This window comes from Saccostrea echinata, unplaced genomic scaffold, assembly GCF_033153115.1.
Source record: "Saccostrea echinata isolate AGI-Se365-2 ecotype Australia unplaced genomic scaffold, CSIRO_AGI_Sech_v1 ptg000029l, whole genome shotgun sequence".
In the NCBI taxonomy this organism is placed as follows: Eukaryota; Metazoa; Mollusca; class Bivalvia; order Ostreida; family Ostreidae; genus Saccostrea; species Saccostrea echinata.
The window spans coordinates 40,313,941-40,335,834 of NW_026889778.1; the positions used below are offsets into that span (position 1 = coordinate 40,313,941).

The 21,894-nt window shown below is 32.6% G+C and overlaps 1 protein-coding gene across 1 annotated transcript; it reads right to left on the minus strand.

The window, feature by feature from the left end:
• Positions 1–347: 347 nt before the first annotated feature.
• Positions 348–21,208, minus strand: LOC133194825 (aldo-keto reductase family 1 member B7-like). The gene is made up of 10 exons (XM_061330732.1): positions 21,079–21,208; positions 14,211–14,378; positions 13,814–13,930; positions 12,587–12,676; positions 12,352–12,468; positions 12,140–12,252; positions 4,665–4,746; positions 1,583–1,666; positions 753–838; positions 348–559 (listed from the first exon to the last, which is right to left on the minus strand). The coding sequence occupies exons 1-10, from the start codon at positions 21,151–21,153 to the stop codon at positions 505–507; spliced, it is 987 nt and encodes a 328-aa protein (XP_061186716.1). The 5' UTR covers positions 21,154–21,208; the 3' UTR covers positions 348–504.
• Between the last annotated feature and the right edge of the window lie 686 nt (positions 21,209–21,894).

Sequence of the window (21,894 nt, forward strand, 5' to 3'; positions counted from 1 at the left end):
AATGAATATAGTAAAATTTTACGTATATGCAGTTTACATAGAAAGACCGCAAATAAATTTGAGGACAAGGACTAGAACCTTAATTTCAGTCAATTTCTAGCTAGCAACTAGTCCCGTATCTTAATTCACTTGATTAACAGGTGTGCTCAGACCTGTAAATTTGGAGCCTATTTTCTCCCCTTTAAGATCTTAGAAATTCTTAATTTAATTTGTGTTCAATAACAAAAAATTCAAGGATGTTTATGAATGAAAAGTATACTGGGATTGAAACTCTGAAAATATATTTTTTTTATTTTTATTAAATTTCTTTCAATATTTTTTTTGTACATGAACATACATGATTTTTATAGTGCAAATGTATCATTACAAATGTTTATCAAATCCTTCTTGGTTTTCTAAAGCCATTCTTATAAACAGGATTATGCTTTGAAAGAGAGCTATGGTCTTTTGTTTTGATTTGCTTGTTTGTTTGTGTGTGTGTGATTTTTTGCCGCCGTTATTGGTTTACAATGGAGCTTTCGAATTCCCTTCCCATGGACATTCTGGGTGATTTTGAAGCCTGAAAATATATTAAGATAATGTTGACATTCTAATGAAAGAAATTGATACTGTTGATATAAATGTTTCGCAATGAAAAAAGACATACTGCTGGAAAAAAATTATTTTAACTTTAAGTTATTCTTTAATATGTAAGTAAATATGACATACTTCGGAGAAAGTGTTGTTTTTCATGATTAAACAAGGACACTTACCCGGGTGTGAAATCAACAAGCTTTGGATACTGTCTAATGGCAGCTATTTTCTGCATATCCTCTTCACTCAAAGAGAAATTAAATACCTGCAATTAAGAAATAAGATAACATACACATACGAAGAATAGAATTTCGTAGAACGGTTGGGCTACATAAAAGTAGACGAGACCTTATTTATTATGGAAATATTACCAATGACATCACACAAAAGAGCACTTAGATAGTAGAATCTTATTTATTCTCACAGCACTTTCACAAACTACAAAGGATGTTAAAGATATTTATAAATTAAACTTAGATCTTTAACTTGGTTATGACGTAGCAATATTGGGATTTATAGATAACTTAAATACTGCAAGTATATTTGCATAAATCACGAGACAAGTAGAGATTCTTATCTCCCAAAAAGTAGTTTTTTTTTGCCAAATTACATTTGTCTGGTAAGAACTCAAAGAATAGCCCATCCTTGTAAAGAATGCATTTTCCATATTTTGAATAAATCGCTGATATTTTATTGTGCTCCTGAACTGTTCTAAGTTATGGCATGTCATTTGTTAATATTTTCCTCAAAAATTACTGTTAACATCGTGTGATTTTGTAATTACAGATATGTATTCATATGTTGTGCGTAAATCTTTTCCTGGAGAATAAACACAGTAGTTTGAAAATGTTTCCGTTTTGCATGTTTTTCTCAATTTAAATTTACAGGTGAAAAGATAGAATAGCTTATGCCACCACTTTTAAGGAGTTATTTTAGTAGTGGCTGGATAATCTTTATTTGAATATATACTCTGGTGTAAAGAAAATATCTCCAGTAACACTCAACTTACATCAAAATTACTTCTTATTCTCTCAGGATGTACGCTCTTTGGAATGACTACAATTTCTCTCTGCATAAGATTTCGAATTAAAATCTGAAATGAATTTATTTTACAAAAATATTTCTGATCAATCACATTACAAGTCTTTTTTATGGCAAACCTTAATTTTTTTTATATCCAACAATTCTCACCCAATCATTTGATGACTCTCTATGCATTAAAGATGTATTTTTATGTAGTTATAGAGATAAAATAAATGGAAATCTTAAGAGTATTATTCAATTTGTACTCAATTCAATTATCCTTGCCATTTAATTAGATAAATTAATGGAACATTTTAAAATGTGTTTTTACTATTCACGTTATTAATTGATATATGTTTATTAATACCTTGTTATCCTTGAACATTTCCTTGCATTTAAACGACTAGTACTATAAGTTATTTAAAAGAATATACCCAAAAGTTAATTTTTTTAATGATATATTTTTCTCAACGTCCAAAAAACTTTTAATTTTTGTTATTAGTGAACAGAGGATCCTTAGGCAAGCTCATATTAAACACTGATATTTGTTTTACCTTGAGAAAATTATGTTATATTAATGTGTACTAATTACGTAAATCTAGTTCATTTTCAAAATAGGATACCTGCAATATTTCTCCAGGAAAATATTCAAAGACATTGAATTATTAGTGTTTACCTATAGTCCTAAAATGTATATATATACAAATAATGTTTTAAGTTACTTTTGTATTTCTATGGCCTTGGGTAAGTAAATTACAATACAAGTATTGCTGGGTTAATTCTTATTACCTTGTGTTTTCATTTGTTACATACGTAAAACCCCTTTATTATTTGTCTTTCTAACTGTAAATATTTTTTTATGCGTAATTACGCGAAAATTTCAGTCTCGCGTATGTTATTATTGAAGATTATATAGAGCAATGACCGAAATTTGTGAAAATTTTGTATCTAAAATAAATACCAAATAACAATTAAGCGAAAATAAGATATCGCGAAAATTAAATGATCTACATCAAGTTAGACCATATGTTGAAATTCCACATGTTTTACTTTATAAACAGGCAGTGGCGTCTATGTCGGCATTCTTTTCGTAGCATATTGATAGCTGTGTTCTGTTTGGATAAGTTAGTTATAGGATCTTCGATATGCATTAGTTTTTATTTTGGGACCTATTCAGGATAGCTAAAGCCGTGATCGCATTGTTGGTTTGAGGAACACCACCTCATAATTTCCTCTTTACAGTGTTAGGAAAACCTCCTAGTTCTCTACTCAGTACCATTTACTCGTCTAATAAACCCACCTAGTTTAACAGCATCTAGGTCTTAATTAAGCGGCACGTTTTTCACCGGCCTTTGATAGTGTAAGGCATAAGCTACATGTAAGATGTATGCTTTATAGAGTTAACTTAAGTTTCCCCTTTCCAAGTCCAGTCTTGTCTGTGGAAATTTACATGTACATGTAGGTAACAGGTGTATATTCTGGAACCACTAATCACTATTTATTATATACCCTTCACATTTTTTTTGTGTTAGTTTTGTTAAGAAATAGTCAAATTCAGTGACACTTTTCATAGTTCAACTCTAGAGTGTTTTTAATGTTTATAATAGAGTTCATATTAGGTGATATAGTTCATTTTCCATATATTTTCCATTTCGCTGTTATATATTCATAGTATTCATTATTTAAAAGAAAATGTTCATTCATACTTTGAAATATGATCAACATTCCTACATTTTTTTTTTCACTTTTTCATATACTTCTTGTTTTTTAATTGAGAATATTGTTACTCACTTGCCAAATCAAATTATATTTTAAATAAAACTTTATCTATTCCTTTTCAGACTTTACTCTCTGTTGATTTTTTTTGTAATTTATTTTTACTACCATTGACAAAGGTTAATTCTTACTTTAATTAATTTCTAAAACTTTTGTATATTGCTGCATAAGTAAGGGAAGATGACGATTGAAAAGTTAAATTCATCAAGCTTATAATAAAGCTTTGTTGTTAAGTTACCTGTACCACTAACGTCTTTTTCTAATAAGATATCCAAATATGAAACAGATATGTCAGACTCTGTGGTATCTTTATTTCAAGCTCACTAAGATGCATCGTGTCGACATTTGAATGGAAATAATTATTGTTAATTGATATATCTAATACATCGTCGATATATCTAAATGTTGAATTGAATGCTACAGCCAGTGTTTCTATCTTTTCATGTATAAGATTTTGAATAAATTCTACTTCATACAAAAAATACAAAATAGGATTGCTAATTAAGGAGCGCAATTGGTACCCATGGGAACTCCAACAGATTGTTGGATGACCTGGCCCCAAGACCATAAACTGAGAATAGACTTAAGTCAAAATTTTGATTTTTAATATCTTGAGTTTTCTTTAATGTATTTGCTCAATACTGTGCAATTTTATATAACGTTTAAATTTAAATATATGATGAAAATTTTGGTTCAATATCAAAATTATTTCAAAAGTTATATTGGTTTGAAATTTTGACTTAAGTTTGTTCTCAGTTTATGGTCTGGGGCCTGGTCTCGTCAATCAGAAACTAAAGCATCTTTCCAATATCAATTTCAGAGTACTTGTGTGTAAAATCAGAATGATTTTTAACAAAACAATTTTGCAAATGACCAATGACAAGGTAAGTAAATTAACGAGTTCCATCTTTAATGAAAAAGCAGCTGTCATTGATGTCAAAAAGCCTGGACTTTAATTTATCGTGGGGAATGGTTATATATAGAGTTGAAATGTCGTGATTTCAAATTTTCCAAAAGTTCCTTGGAATTTTCGTGTATCCTCATCTGATTTACGCGACTTCTCGAATGTATTGTTGCACAGTACTCCTGAAGCTACTCTTTCACTGCTGTTAATATTTTAGTGAGGAGTAAAGAAAGAGGCTTGGTAAACATTTACTGGAACCCGCTATGTATCTTTTTTTTTTGTGAGGGTTTTTATGAAGTTTCGGAATCCAATATAAATATTTTAATTAAAATTCAATTTTATTGTTGGGAATATAAAAAATCATATGCATATGATTTTAGATATTTACCTGAGCTGGTGTTTTTCCATACTCTTTTGCTATTTCTACTATGAGTGGATCTTCGAGGGGAACGGGATCGTTCGCTTTTATTCTTAAAGAAAAATCAATTAGTTTAAAACACGAAAGGCATAAAAAAATTATTTGTTCACACCTCATTACTATCATCTATAGCTAGAGTGTTCCAAAGAACGCATATAGCTTCATTAAAGATGTAAAAAAAAATCTAAGTGTGGTCAATTATTTATATGCTACTAGCATTATAGTTATGCCTGCAAAGAAAAATAATATCCACATGATAAGACTGCGATATAATCTGACAATCAAAAGAGCTATAGTTTCCCAGCCCTCAAAAATTAAAAATAAAGAAATTATCATAAATAATTATTTTATCATTGTATACGTATTAATACGTGTTTTTAACAATCCTTCAAGCGAGGTTTCAGTCTGTATTTACTGCAATAGTCAGTCTGCAGGAGGATTAAACGTATGCTCAACTAGGACCTCAGGTCACCCGCAAAAAGTTCGTCATTTTGCGTAGTAATAAAACACTATATGAACTCTTCAGGCATTAAAGGCACAAAAGTAAATTCATCTGTATCAATATGGTGACCTCAGGTCACCCTTTATTTTGATTGAATTTTATTTAAAAAACAGTTTTCTCTGTCTTACTCCAATACAATTATATTAATAACTTTATATAGATCTTTCTAATAGATTAACAGAGATGTGAAGGTATGGTTTTAAACATTACAACAAGTTGATGTCATAATTAAGGCTCGGTGTCGGACGCCCCCTCCCCTCCTTTCACAAATGTTTCACTGGTCAACTTTATCAAACAATACATGTATTATTATCAGCAGTTTGAGAACCAATGTCTTTGTTACTGTGTTAAAATTTACACACAGGGAAATTGAGACTTTTTCTTCATTCGTTCACTCATAGACCTAAAGTGTTCAATTTAGGTCAATGGTTCAGTATTATCATCAGTCATCTACGATACTTAACTCTGCTTAACTAAAAGACAACGAAAAAAAAAAAATAAAGGTAAAAAGAATGAAAATATTCCCTTCACTCTATAATTTATCCTATCTTACATTTGTTCCTATAGAAAAAGGAAAAAGGAAAATCCACAGACTTTAAAAACTTTAAATGAGAATAAAATAAAGTCCAAATTTAGTTTTAATATCCTGAATTTGTTTTCAAATTAACTGATTTTCAACTACAAATTCAAATAAAAAGGTTGAGATACCAAACAGAGATTGATCTCAAAAATCCTATCAACAAAGGAATTTGAAAACAGAGTATAAAACACAGATTCCTAAATTTTTGAGATAGGATCAGATGCATGGGAGGGATCATCCCTGGTCACATCAAATTTATTGTCACAAGCCTGCTTTGAGCAATATCTTGCATATGGAAAGATAAAATAATGTGTCATATCAATGCGGAGACCGGAGGTCATCAGGTATTGTATATTAATAAGGAGACAAGAGTGTGCAAAACAGTCACCAGATACCACCAATGTGGAGACTAGTGGTAAACTAATGTTTCACATCAAAACAGAGACTAGAGGTCACCTTATATTGTACATCAATAGGGAGACCAGAGATCACCTTCTATTGCACATCAAAACGGAGACCAAAGGCCACCTTATATCGTACATCAATAGAGAGACCAGAGGTCACCTTTTATAGTACATCAATAGGGAGACCAGTGGTAACCTTATATTATACATAATTAGGGAGACCAGAGGTCACCTTCTATTGAACATCAAAACGGAGACCAGAGGCCATCTTATATTGTACATCAATAGAGAGACCAGAGGTTACCTTTTATAGTACATCAATAGGGAGACCAGAGGTTACCTTCTATTGAACATCAAAACGGAGACCAGAGGCCATCTTATATTGTACATCAATACGGAAACAATAAGACACCTTATATTGTACATAATTAGGGAGACCAGAGGTTACCTTATAATGTACATCAATAGGGAGATCAAAGGACTCCTTATATTGTACATCAATAGGGAGACCAGTATTCAACTTATAGTTTACATTATTAGGGAGACCAGAGATCACCAATTATTGTATATCAATAGGGAGACCAGGGGTCACCTTATATTGTACATAATTAGGGAGACCAAAGATCACCTTATATTGTAAATGGTACATCAATAGGAAGACCAGAGGTCACCTTATATCATACATCAATAGGGAGACCAGAGGACACCTTATATTGTATAGAATTAGGGAGACCAGAGGTAACTTATTTTGTACATCAATAGGGAAACCAGAGGTAACTCATTTTGAACATCAATAGGGAGACCAGTGGTCACCTTATATTTTACAGAATTAGGGAGACCACGGATCACCTTCTATTGTATATCAATAGGGAAACCAGAGGTCACCTTATGTTGTATATCAATAGGATGACCAGAGGTCACTTATTTTGTACATCAATATAGAGACCATAGGACACCTTATATTGAAATTAATAGGAAGACCAAAGGTTACCTTATTTTGTTCATCAATTGGAAGACCAGAGGTCATCGTATATTGTACATAATAAGGGAGACCAGAGGACACCCTATATTGTACATAATGAGAGAGACCACAGGTCACCTTATATTGTACATCAATAGGGAGACAAGAGGTCACCTTATATTGTATATTGTACATCAAGAGGGAGACAAGAGGTCACCTTATTATATACATCAATAGGGCGACTAAAGTTCACCTTATATTGTACATCAATAGGGAGACAAGAGATCACTTATTTTGTACATCAATAGGGAGACTAGAGGTCACCTTATATTGTACATAGATACGGAGACAAGAGGACACCTTATATTGTAAGGAATTAGGGAGACCAGAGGTAACTTATTTTGTACATCGATAGAGAGACTAGAGGTCACCTTATATTGTACCTAAATACGGAGACCAGAGGACACCTTATATTGTAAAGAATTAGGGAGACCAGAGGTAACTTATTTTGTACATCGATAGGGAGACCAGAGATCACCTTATATTGTACACAATTAGGGAGTCCGGAGGTCACCTTATATTGTACATTAATAGGGAGACCAGAGGACACTGTATATTGTACATAATTAGGGAGACCAGAGGTAACTAATTTTGTACATCAATAGGGAGACCAGAGGTCACCTTATAATTGTACATAATAAGGGGGACCAGAGGTCACCTTATATTGTACATCAATAGGGAGACCAGAGAACACTGTATATTGTACATAATTAGGGAGACCAGAGGTCAACTTATATTGCACATCATTGGGAGACCAGTGGACACCTTATTCTGTACATAATTAGGGAGACCAGAAATCACCTAATATTGTATATTGTACATGAATAGGGAGACCAGAGATTACTTTATATTGAACATCTTGTTTCCCTATTAATGTACTTTATAAGTTGATCTCTGGTCTCCATAATGATATCTTTCAGTTGATGCAATACGGAAGAGCATGTTCTACGTATGAACAATTTTTAAAACGAGGTAAGTTATTGACAAAGAAGTTGATGAAACAAGAATATCAGTAGTCTCGTTTAAAGTTATCATTTCCTAAGTTCTATGGTCGATACAATGACCTTGTTGGCAATTAAGTCAAATGATGACTGCCTTTTTTCAAACTGATTGTTAGCCCATTATTCACACACTGAGTTGTCCTCGGATTTTTCCGTTTTTTCCCAAACATGATAAGGAGCACACGGCGGGTGTGACCGGTCGGAATGGGATGCTCACTCTTCCATGGCGCCTGATCCCACCTTTGATATTTAGGAAGTCCGTGTTTGCTCCACTCCTATTTTGTAATGTTTAATGGACTTTTGAGCTCGAATACTGTTCGTTATCTCCAAATATTTCATAATCTTTATTTGTGTTATGATATAAAAGAACTGTTGCAATCTTTGTTTATGTGAGATATGAGAAATTATGGAGTGAAAGAAGTGTTTTTTTCTTCACATGATTAAATGTTCAGAAGCTTATTTCCATAATTATTGCCTTTATTTTGTTTTTGAGTTGTCTTTTAGTTAAACAGAGTCTAGTATCGTAGAAGCCTCATCTCTGCATCCATATAAACTTTTTGTGATATCTGGTCTCCCTATAACACTGTAATGTACAATATATGGAGACATCTGGTCTCCGTATTCATTCAAAACTTTACGTGACCTCTGCATTGTCTCCCTAATTATGTTTTATATAAGAGGACCTCTGGTCTTGGCATTTGAATAAAATCTATATGACCTCTTGTCTCTCTAATGATCAACATAAGGTAACCTTTGGTCTCCACAATGAAGTACAACATAAGCCTACTGATATACAACATAAGGTGACCTCTGATCTCCCTAGTGATGTACAATATTAGGTGACCCCTGGTCTCCCTAGGATATAAGGGGATCTCTGCTCTCCCTAATGATGTCGGATATAAGGGGACCTTTGGTGTTCCTATTGATGTACAATATAAGGTGACCTCTGCTCTCCCTATTGATGTACAAAAATAAGTTACCTCTGGTCCCCCTTATTATGTACAATATAAAGTATCCTCTGGTCTCCCTATCGATGTACAAAATAAGTTACCTCTGGTCTCCCTAATTCTTTACAATATAAGGTGTCCTCTGATCTCCGTATTTATGTTCAATATAAGGTGACCTCTAGTCTCCCTATTGATGTACAAAATAAGTGTCCTCTTGTCTCCCTATCGATGTACAATATAAGGTGACCTCTGGTCTCCCTATCGATGTACAATATAAGGGGACCTCTGGTCACCCTAATGAAGTACACCATGAGGGGACCTCTGGTCTCCGTATTCATATTATACACAACCTTATGTGAGCAGTGGTCTGCAAATGATGAACAATATAGGGTGTCCTCTGGTCTTCATATTCATACACAACTTTATGTGTCCTCTGGTCTCTTAAATAATGTACAACATAAGATGCGATCTGGTCTCCGTATTAATAAACACTTTTATATGAAATATGGTCACCCCAATGATTAATAAAATAAGAGGACACCAGGTCTCCGTATTCATGTATAATATAATGTAACTTCTGGTTTCTCTACTTAGGTGACCTCTGGTCTCCCTAATGATGTTAAATATAAGGTATCCTTTGGTCTCTCTACTGATGTAGGATATAAGGGGATCTTTGGTCTCCCTATTGATGTACAGTATAAGAGATCTCTGGTCTCCCTTTTGATGTACAATATAAGGTGTCTTCTGGTCTCCCTATGGATGTAGGATATAAGGGGACATCTGGGCTCCCTGTTGATGTATGATATAGGAGACCTCTGGTCTCCCTTTTGATGTAATATATAAAGTGTCCTTTAGGTCTCCTTACTGATGTAGGATATAAGGGGACCTTTGGTCTCCCTGTTGATGCACAAATGATCCCTGGTTTCCCTATTGATATACAATACAAGGTGTCATCTGGTCTCCCTAAAGGTATGACCTCAAAAGGGAAACCAAAGGACACCTAATATAATTTATTACCAAATAATTATTCCATTATCTTTAAGGATCAGTGAAGAGTCCGAGCGGGGTGGGGGGCAAGACCTACAATGTACCTCCTCCCCCTGCATGTTAGATCTGCGAATGCAGAGACAGGAGGTCGCCTACCCTGATATATTAATAAGATCAGAGGTTAGGTACTGTGTTAAATAGATACTGTTGCCTTACATGGAACAATAATATCATTAGGGAGACCACAGGTCACCCTACGTAATCCATTGCTGTATAACTTATATTTTATAATATATTGCAGTCAATGTTGCCCCCCCCCCCCGTATCTTTCCTCATATCAGATGATTATTCCTTTGACAAAAATAGATTTTCTGTTTGTTATTTTACACTGTAAAGGCTTCACAGTAGTGCGATTTATTCTATTTTCACTTTACGGTTGCAATGCACTACATTTTGTCGCAGAGTAAACAGGTTTGATAGTTGTGAACTGAGCCGGCGACCTAAGGTCCTAGTTGAGCGTACGTTTTATCCTTCTGCTAGTCAGTCTACGCGATCCATTTTCGGATACCAATCCCGATGTTTTTTCATAGAATTTGAATTTGGTTTGTGTGGTATCCGTATATCAGACAGTTTCAAAGTACAGCGACATGAGCTCATAAACATGTGTAAATGCTACATGTAGTTATCAAAACCCTCCCTTCAAAAATTACAAAGTCACGAGCTAAACTACACTGTCCGGAGTATATTTTGCAAAGTATGTCAAGGAGTCAAGAGCAGGTGGACTGTAACGTTCGTTTCAAGTATTTCATGACAAATAGTGCACATGCTAAATAACATAATCTTATCTCTTAAATGCCAAAAATATGATGTATGTCTGCAATATGAGCTATTTTGAAAAGAAGGTCAAAGGTCAAGTTCAAGGGTCACGAGATCGCTAACCATGGTATATTACAAAAACCATAATAACGAACAATACATGTGCAAAATAACAAATCCAAACCTCTTACAGTTCTTGAGATATGATTAAGGTCTGATAAATGAACAGGAAGACAGAAAGACATAAAGACGTAAAATGATCCCTAAGTGTCGCTCTGCTCTGTATGCGAAACAAAAACCCTTTATCCGATATAGTACATATATAGGCACTTTTGTAATTAATAAAATGAGAAAATAAGTTACATGAATATGAATTTATGTGAATTAAAATAAATTTTAACAAGATTCATATCTACTTGTGGAAAAATCTTGTTGCTTTTCGAATGTTATTCTAGAAAACCCTTGCAATCCTCCTGGGAAAATAATAAACACACTTAAGATTGACATACTTTATACTCAAAGATGTACAGGAAATCAATTGACAAACATGGGTAAGATAATCCACATGCCAATTTTGCTTGTATTGATTAAATGACTTATTGTTGTTTAACGTCCCGTTCAAGAATTTTTCACTTGTACAGGGACGTCGCCTGCTTTAGGTAAAGTGCAACAAATTTTGATCAATGCATGGCGCTTACGGCAATGAGAGATCTTTATCATGCGAACGCAGTGACACGGGACTTCGGTTGTTATTTTTTCACACGAAAGACCCGTGACTTTCACTTGTAGTTCTTGGCGCTCTGCAAAAGAACAATTACTGTCTATGTTAAACATCTTAGTTTTGACGCGGCGCCGAGAAGGAGAATATAACCCAAGACTTCCTGATCATTAAGTAAGCGCCCTACCGCTAGGCTACCGCGACCGGTGTGCTTAAATTGAAATACTTGCATACAACACCATCAATAGACGACACACGATAAATTACCCCACAATATAGTATTTATAGTATAGTACAATTTTCCTTTGTTGGCTTTAGTCATTAATTGTTCTTACAATAAACTGTAATATGTAAGTAAGCTTCTTCCAAATAGAGCAGAATTATAAACAGTCAAAAAAGTAGATAACATGCCTTAAATACAAATAAAAAATGGAAAATATGTGTCCATGATACTTAATGTTTAACATACAATCCCTCCATCCGTTTAGGACTTCCTAACGGGGAATAAGCTGTTAGAACAACACCAAGCTTTTTGCAACATTCGTACAATTTCTTTTGTTGGAAATAAATGTGGCATTCAACCTAGAAAAAAACAGAGTTTGACAAAAATATAGACCTTGGCTAAATTGCATTAAATTAAATTGCCACAAGTTAATAAAATTCAAACATATTTTCCGTTACCTGGTTCACAACAGGTTTGTGTTTAGCGAAACTACAGATTCTTTCTACTTGGGACAACAAGAAGTTAGATACGCCAATAGATTTGGTCAATCCCAGGTCGACCAAATGTTCCATTGCCTTGAAAATTACGGAACCCCTTGGTTAATTTCAAAATGTTATATTAATTTTTTTCTATGGATTAGAAATCAAAATTAAATCTAGGGGATCCAAAATTGAGTGTGTATATTACATTCACCTTCCAGGTCGCTATTAGATCTGATTTCGGATCTGCTTTTAAACATCCATTTTCATCCTGCGGGAAAAGGTTATTGTCATCTCCGTCATACTGAAACATAAAAAAAATTATAAAAAGAGTGATATTCAATAAAAAGAATGCATGGACACACTTGCATTATCGTTTTCTTAACAATTTTAAATTCGCATGTTCTTTTTTTTTTTTTTTTTGAAAAGATAACTTGAGATAAATGATTTGAACCTACATGGAAATTCTTAATATACAATAACAACAATATTCTTCTTAACCTTATATCAAATATCATCATCACGATCGCGAGCTCTGCCATTTTTTTTAATACGTTTTCTCGGGTATATATATATATATATATATATATATATATATATATATATATATATATATATATATATATATATATATATATATATATATATATATATATATATATATATATATGATCTTTTAACAATATACATCTCGCTTTTTAAAAAATATTAACGATAATCTTAGTTTGTATATAAGGGTGTATGTCAAACAAACACGCTTTCCGTTTTTTTTTATTGTGAAATAAAAAAAAGTTTCCAGTCATGCTTTTATACCACATCGATCTCAAACGCTCTTGCAACATGTTAAGATATGAAATTTTACGGAAAGTTTTGAAGGATATGAACATTAAAACTGTATCCCCTTTAAATTAAAGCAAAGAATACTTTCTTTCTACAAAAGAACCACTTACATGATTTTAAGTATGCAGTTTCTATAATGTGTAACATATCAAAGTGGTTTCTTTGATGAAAGTACAGTAGCCATTATAGTGAAATCTCAATTTTTGTTCAAGGATTATTTTGTGTATAGAATTTTTTATCCAAATAACATATTTTGGACAATAAATAAAACCTCAGATCGTCGAATATCCAAAAAGCCGGACCACATCTCGTTGTCTGGCACGGATCATCATATCAAACTCAACGCTCATCGTCTCGTTTGATCTGCTGGCAACTCAAAGTGATCTGGCTCTTCAGATCAAGTTACAGTATATAATGTACAATCCTTATTATTTATCTTTATTTCTTTATCTTTATATTTATTAATAACTGTAAACATACGACGCAATTAAAATTCAAAGTAGATACTGAACACTCCTAGAAGGTGGTGGCAAATTTTGCAGTGAATAAACATGATAATCGACAAAGTTATGAAAAAAAGTAGAATAAGCAAGTTTACTACCACAAGCTGACAAGGTAAGTGGACAAGATATAGGTCAACGTATGACAACTTTAGGTTCTTAAGACTCATCTCTAATGACCTTTTCACCAGTGACGGATCCATATGAGTAGGAGGAAGCTAAAAATAAAATTTAAAAAAACCCAACACTTTTCGGGGTTAATTTAGACGATGTAAGAAATGTATAAGAAATGTCCAGAAGAAATGATTTGCAATTGAAAAATCCTTCAATATAAGATAACAAAAGAAGCAATAAATACATATTCAGATTAGCTAGATGATTATCTTGTACAAAAATAAATGACACTTCCTATGTTAGAATTAGTTTAATAGAAATGTCAAACAATAGCATAATTTTAGAAATTCAAGACAAATGTTCCGAAAGAATGAAAACATGTACCTTTGTAACAATAAAGAGATCTTCTCTTTTGACTTTCCCACGTTTCATATAGTCCTGCAGAATCTCTCCGATAGCATCTTCATTTTGATACATGAAAGCCGTGTCAATGTGGCGGTATCCTACATCTAATGCTGCATGAACAGCAGTTTGTACCTCGTCTTTGGAACACTGCAAAAATACATTCATTGTTATGCCATGTAGTTGTCTACGGGTTTTTTTTTTGTTTGTCCGATTATGACAACGAGTACAGGGCGGATGTGACCGGTCGACAGGGAATGCTTACTCCTTCGTAGCAATTTATCCCACCTCTGATTTTTTTAGAGGTCCATGCATACACGTATGTTTGTTCTGCTCCCAATTTATTGTTAAAATGGACTTTTGAGCTATATTACTGTTGGTTATCCTCATATTTATATTTCATTCAAGAAATTTAAGGTTATGTTAAAAAATAATAAATAGATGGAAAAAAAATTAAAGACTCAACATTAAAAAGAAAATCGTAGACAACACTCTCTAACATAAAAGACTTCTTATGAAGATGATTCGGAGTCTTTCCGATTTATTTTCTCTTCAGTTTTGCTCTACGTATGTTTTCGAATTGGTGCTATTAAATGTTTCATGTATGCGGATATGTAATTCTTTAAACAAATATTTTAGACAGAGAGTTGGAAATATTAGCATCTATTTGTGTATACAAAATAGATGCCTTTATTTTACGAGAAAAGTATATTTGCAGGGACCTATATACTAGTATATAGGTCCCTTGTACGTTGTCTTTTAAGAGTCGGGCTTGGATGACACAGCAAGTGTTGTCTATATAAAGGGTCGGGTTTGTTCTTCACATTCCTTTCTGCTGATCCTTTCAAAGGTAAAGATGCATAACAAATGCTTGCAAAAAATACATCTAATTTCTGCTTTGTAATTTTAAAAAATCGTATAATTTTCCATTTATATATTGTTTTGCAACCATTTTAAAGCTTTTATTACTGTTGATGTTTATTAAATAAGGCGGATGATGTTGGATTCAAAATTTTTACGAAGCAGACGACGCACACGCGGTTATGCCAAAAAATAATTAATTTACCTTTGTATTGTTATTAAATGATCAAATATTGGTTATCAACATTAATTATTGTCTTTTTGTTTCATACTGCGTCGAAATCGGAAAATGCAAACCCAGAATAGCGGAACAACAATATGGAAACTCGGTCGGACCTTTTTTGTGGACACTGTGAGGATGGGCCCAAACATACGTCAAAGAAAAGAATAGCAAATAATCTGTGAACAAGTTGGAAAACCAGACATTGAATATATGTATCATCACAATCCAATATATCAGGTACATCCACCACTTTTGAAATACATAAATAAGTTGAATGTGTAGACTCGTTTAATCATTGCCATTGTAGAATGAGACCAAAATATAAGCAATAGTCTGCTTATATAGTGTATAGATATTGCTTCTAAAAAAATCTTGCTTAAAGTGTTACCTTTCAAGCTTAGACTGTAGAATTTATTTCTTTTTTCTAAAGGAAGGGGGGGGGGGGGGTTACAAAGGAAAAACTATTAAGTTTCAAACAAAAGTACCAGAAAGTCAAGCTGAAAACAAAATATATTTAAATATAACTACCAGTAAATCCTACAAAAATATGTCATAATAAAATAATCTTTCAAAAATACATTCAAATCATATTATAATTTTACCATAGAATTCTCTCAAAATGAGGACAAAAGACTTGCAGTTGCCTGGAATTGTTCACAACTAAGGTCAAAATAATTCAATAGATTGCATACATGTTATTGATAGTTGCAAATTGTACAGCAGCCTCAACTTTGCCATATGTCCGGTTATATTAGTAGAATGTTCTGGACCTATTATACATTTATATTAGGTTTCTATAAAATTTGTGAGAGGATTAAATTTAGTTTTTATATAAATTCAGGTAATATGTAATATAACAGATGCAATGTTCTGTGTAATTGTAAAAGTAGAACTTGATGAATTTTTCAAATCCAACTATTAGGCACTACTTAAACAGGGTTCAGACTAAACAATGATTTGTTTGGAGAAACAATTAATTTATGAAAGCATCAGAACCAAAGAAAGCCCTAAAATTCTTGTTTCATGAAAGAATTTGTAATTAAAGTTAGAGCACTAGATTATTAAAAAAAAGAAAAAAAAAAGAAAATCTGTAAGCAAACCTCCTTATTATATCTCTAGTATGTAATGAATTTAAATAAAAGGGAGAATGAAACCACCTATCTTGCCCAGAGAAGAGTATTGTTATATTTATTCAAATGCTCTAGAGTTTTCTTGGAGTTCAGTGCCTTGTATTCATGAAATTTTAGACTAATGTTGTGAAAATGAGACACTGATATATAGGTAAGTCATAAAATCAGTTGCATATCATAAGTTATTACAGATTTACACTGGAGTTTAGCTTCCAACTCAATATATATGACTTGAAACAAGGGGATCTTAATTGTGTGGGGTCTGGGAGCAGTAAACCTCTAGAAAGGGCCTTTCTCAAGTCTCGTATCTTTAGGTGCTCTCGTTGAGGATTCTATTTGCTAGCTACTAAAATTGGAAATGAAATGATCTTATAATACAAAAAGGGGGGATTTATCATTGTTTAACCACATAACTTATTTGATTAAGTTTGAATGAAACGGAAAATGCAAACTATTTTTATATAAAACATCCATTTTCTATTACTGGAATTAGGATATCTTTGTTATGAGTGCAATTTATGAAAGGTTGGAAATTGCAACATCTTGTACAAGAATGTTTTGTGATCACTTATTAATGAATACATGTATATCTTAATGACCAATTATTAAATCAAAAAAGTAAATACAGTCAAACCTCATTGTCTTGAACTTATGGGACAAGATATAACTTGCAAATGAGATGTCGGATATTTGAGATGTCAAGGGTAGAATGCTTGAGGAGTAGGTGTCGATCTGAAGTAACCATGTTATTTAAGATATCAGTGTTCCAAATACCAAAGTTAAAATTACAATTACTTCTGTAAAGCAATTAAAACTTATAGAACATTCATCAGATTGTATGTTGCAAAATGAATATATGGTCTTATCTGAAATATATATTTAGTTGTCTTTAGACATCAGAAGTGACCCAAAGAAAGACTTTGTCAAGTACATGTACCTTAAATTCTTAATAATATAGCAATTATTTCTTAGAAGAGTCCTAGAAGGATGCTTAAATTTTGTAATTTTACACAGATAATAATGATTTTTTGACTTCGGGCATTGAGCTTACATTTTAAGGTATTTGGATCTGAAAACTCCTAGCAGGGTGCTTATATTTTGTAATTTTGTACATGTATATAATGCTGATTCTAAGACTTCAGGATGTGCATTTGGTTTACATTTTTAATGAGTTTGGTTTTGTTTTTAATCAGAACACCAGAAAAATATTATTTCCTTTTTGGATCAAGTCCATATTGATAGCAGTACTAGTTATATTCAGGTTCATTGCATATGAAAATATATATCCAATTGGTGTCATTAATAATCAAACATCTATACCTAAAAGAATTTTATACTTTGCTACGCATTTTGTACTACACTGGAACAATATGGTCATGCAGAGCTGTATAGAGTTCTGATGCACATACCTGTGTCACAGGCATTAATAATGTTTATTGAAAGACTCTTTATCAGAGGTAAAGGAATTAACACATAAATATGATTAGTTGAGTATACTAGTATTGCAAGCATCTGTAATAAAATTGCAGCCTAAGCACAGGTTCAAATTGGCACCGTCAAAGTGCCAGATATCTTCATTGCAGCTAAGCTGGTTATTGGTAAGTATAAATTTGAATAAACTTGTTACATGTATCAGGTAATGTATCTTTTTCTAGGAATATCATTTAGATCAGTATATGTTTTCAAAATATCAATGTTATTATAATTGACAGTTCTACAACCATTGGTGACCATCACTAAGTAGTGTGATATATTCTTATAAATATGTAATCCACATTTGGGTTGGGAATCTCCCAAGAAACTACATATTTGGGTATCAGTAGGAATATAGTAAGATTCAACCTTGTATTACAACCATGTATATAAAACTTGCCTAGGCTAATGGACAATTCAAAACAAAATTAACAAGCAGTGGTAAACTTTTTGTAAATGCATTGCAAGGTGGCATATACATTTGTGAAGCAGGGTAGTAGAGACGTTTCTTTCTACAAGCCCAAAGCTTTATTAGTCATTGAGGGAATAGGTGAGATACATCACATTATATATATGATATCATATCACAATATCAAGTCTTGTTTAAAGTCATCATTTTGTAAGTTCTATGGTCGATACAATGACCTTGTCAGCAAATAAAATCTATCACTAAGTCAAATGCTGACTGATGTTTTTCATACTTCCTGGTAGTTGTTAGACCATTATTTACACATTGGATTGTCGACGGATTTTTCCGTTATTTCCCGGTTATGACAAGAAGCAAACGGCGGGTGTGACCGGTCGGCAGAGGATGTTCACTCCTCCATGGCACCTGATCCAACCTCTATGTCTTAGAGGTCTGTGCACATGTTTGCTCTGCTCCACATATTTCATTGGCACGTTTTGATTACTTAATGTGTTATAGCACCTCTCTGAATAGAGGGAAATTCAAAATTTCTTCCAAGTGTGCTGAAGGATTAACACATCCATACATCAAGATGTGTGTGAGTATCCAGCGGGTAGGGGGGTCTTGGGCAGTATTGGTCGTGGAACAGTTGACTTGTTTTGCTTCCCCCAATGTGTGGGGTGACTGCAATCTGTGCCAGCTTGCAGCCATGTGGCGTCTGCGCACACCAAGTCAACTGATAACTGAATATTTGTGTGAAACTTGTACTGAACTGTCTCCTTGTTGATATGCTAATGCTAGTGTAAACTAAGCTAATAAGCTTACTCTTGGTGACAGTGATATATACTTTAGAGCTGTAATATATAGTACAAGTTTGAAATATGAAAAAGTTTGATATTTGAAGTTTGAGATGTTTGATCTATGAAGTTTGAGATATTTGATACATTATGTACAAGATTTGATATATGAAGTTGATATGCTTGATATTTGAAGTTTGAGATATGACTTTGATTTTGAACAGTTTGTATGTTGATTTTGAACAGTTTGTATGTGTGCTGACCCTCCGCGGTGAACCCGGGACGGTTAGACTTTGAAACACACATGACGTTTGAATTTGGTGGGATTGCCCAGTTGAAATGGCATCCCACAATGTTTGTATTTTCTTGTGCCACGGCCAATACTCGCCAAAATAAATAAGTATAAATTCTATATTGAGTTTTGTGTCATTTTCTCTGTATAAATAAATAGCTTTAGAAAAAAGAAATTGTTAAAATAAAGTAATTTTAAGAAAATTTTCTTCCAGATGCGAGATGCTAATTTATTTTATCCTTTCTGATATTCCAAGCAAAGTTTTTGCCATGTTGATGAGCAGATATATATATAATTTCTCAGTGATGAGGATTGGTGCCGAGTATAATTAGGTAAAAATTTTTTAGCTCACCACCGGCAAGTGTTGGCGTCTCCATATGAGTGAAAAATTCTCGAGAGGGACGTTAACCAATAAACAAACAAACAAAACTTACTAACTCCAATATATGACATCATACAAGCAAGATGCAACAAAAATATGTTGAAATGTGACTCATTTATGTTAACATGCAAGATATTTATGTCAACATACGACTTATTTTTGTTTACATGCAACATAATTATGTACATGTAGACATGCGACTTATTTATGTCAACATGCAAGATAATTATGCAAACATGCAGCTTATTTATTTCAATATGCGACTTACTTTTGTCAACATGCATGTAAATTATTTATGTTAACATGCGAGTTATTTATATCAACATTCGAGTTATATTTTAACATGCAACGCATGTTGGCATAATTAACTTGCATGTTAAAATAATTATATTGAATGTTGAAATAAATAATATGCATGTCTACATAATTGTCTTGCATGTTGACACAAACAAGTCGCATGTCTACATAATCATCTCGCATGTTAACATACATTAGTCGATGTCTAAATAATTATCTTGCATGTTATCATAAATAAGTCGCATGTCAACATAATTTGATTGCATCTTGCTTGTATGATGTCATAATCTATAATGTCGTTAGTACGTAAGTTAACAAACATTAAAATGAGATTCTCTAAAGAGATTGGTGACTTGCATGTCAACACAATTATTTTGCATGTTGACATAAATAAGTCGCATGTCTACATAATTATTTTGCATGTTTACATAAATTATGTTGCATTTAGGGGGCAGAAATATGCCACCATACAATCCATTTCCTAGCATTGTTATTAATTTACACTTAAGTGAACACAAAGCATGTAAATGTATACGTATGCAGTATCATCCTAAGATTAGGATAATCATTTCTATCTTCGTGGAAACAGTGTATGTTCTATTCCTTTTTAATCTTACTTAAATTCACTGCAGAGTCTAATAAAATTAAAATTTAATATCTTACCATACATGTAAGCATACAAAAAAAGAAAGGTTATTAAATAACATACTGCAACATGTTGACCAATGCCTACACCATATCTGCTTCTAGAATTATACGAGTCCAATTCATACAATGTTAGCAGAAGCAAAAGAAAAAAATGAAATAATTAGTAAGCTTACAATGAATGATTCCTTTGTTTGGAATCTACGCAAACAAAGATTTTACTATTTCTATATCCCAAACATAAGAATAAATTTAAATATTTGCAAAAAATTCACCTTTCCACATGTTATGTACACACCCCTTTCACGTAGTAATATATCATATATTCGATAATAACTACAAACCTGCCATGTTCCTAATCCAACAACTGGAATGTTTTCACCATTATTCAACTTAATAGACGTTTTAGGAACTTCCATTTGATCTTTGTTGGAATTTCTCTTCGTTAGGATTTAATTCAAACAACCATATGCCCAATTACATCTATAGCTGTCATATTGTGCATCGACATGATAATTAAGATAAACCGCCAGATAAAATAAAAACTAGGCCAGTTCGTGCATACAATATCCTCCTGCGAAAACACTTGATGTCAAACTAAAAAAACGCTTCTTTTGTTTACTTAGTGCATTATACGACACTCAACCAATCTTTATCAAAGTTATTTACAATGAGTATCTTTTGGTTTTGTAATGCAAATAAAAATCATCTAATGTGATAAATCCTTTTAACCTTAAGCATTTCGTATAGCCTAAATAATGAGATTATTGAATTTTATGTCAGCAAAGAATACAGAATACTAATGCCAGATTTTATAATCTTCGCGATTATCAGTGATGACGAAGTGCATAACTTTTTTCCCTACCTTATTTTCAATATTTGGTGAAATGCTAATTTATAGCAGATACAAACACTTGATTTAAAACAAAATATATCTAATTGTCATGTAAAATTTTGGCTTACATTTAATCTATTGATCGACTCTCTGTTACCTTGTCTAATTACAAATCAAGGATAGATGCTGAATCCTAGAATTTGAAATTTCAACGGAAAAAATTCAAACTTTGTTCGATCAAGATCAAGATAGTGTTATCAATCATCATATAATGTAATCGTCATTATTTAATATATCAAGAAGCTACCATTATAAATGAAATAAA

What these genes read in the sequence shown, in the direction of transcription:
- LOC133194825 (XM_061330732.1), bottom strand. Translation starts at nt 21,153, where the DNA reads ATGGAAGTTCCTAAAACGTCTATTAAGTTGAATAATGGTGAAAACATT. An exon ending in ACTTACCTTGTCAGCTTGTG is followed by an intron (nt 12,677 to 13,813) that starts GTAGTAAACTTG and finishes TTTATGTTTCAG; the next exon opens with TATGACGGAGATGACAATAA. An exon ending in CCTAAACGGATGGAGGGATT is followed by an intron (nt 4,747 to 12,139) that starts GTATGTTAAACA and finishes TTTTTCTTTAAG; the next exon opens with AATAAAAGCGAACGATCCCG.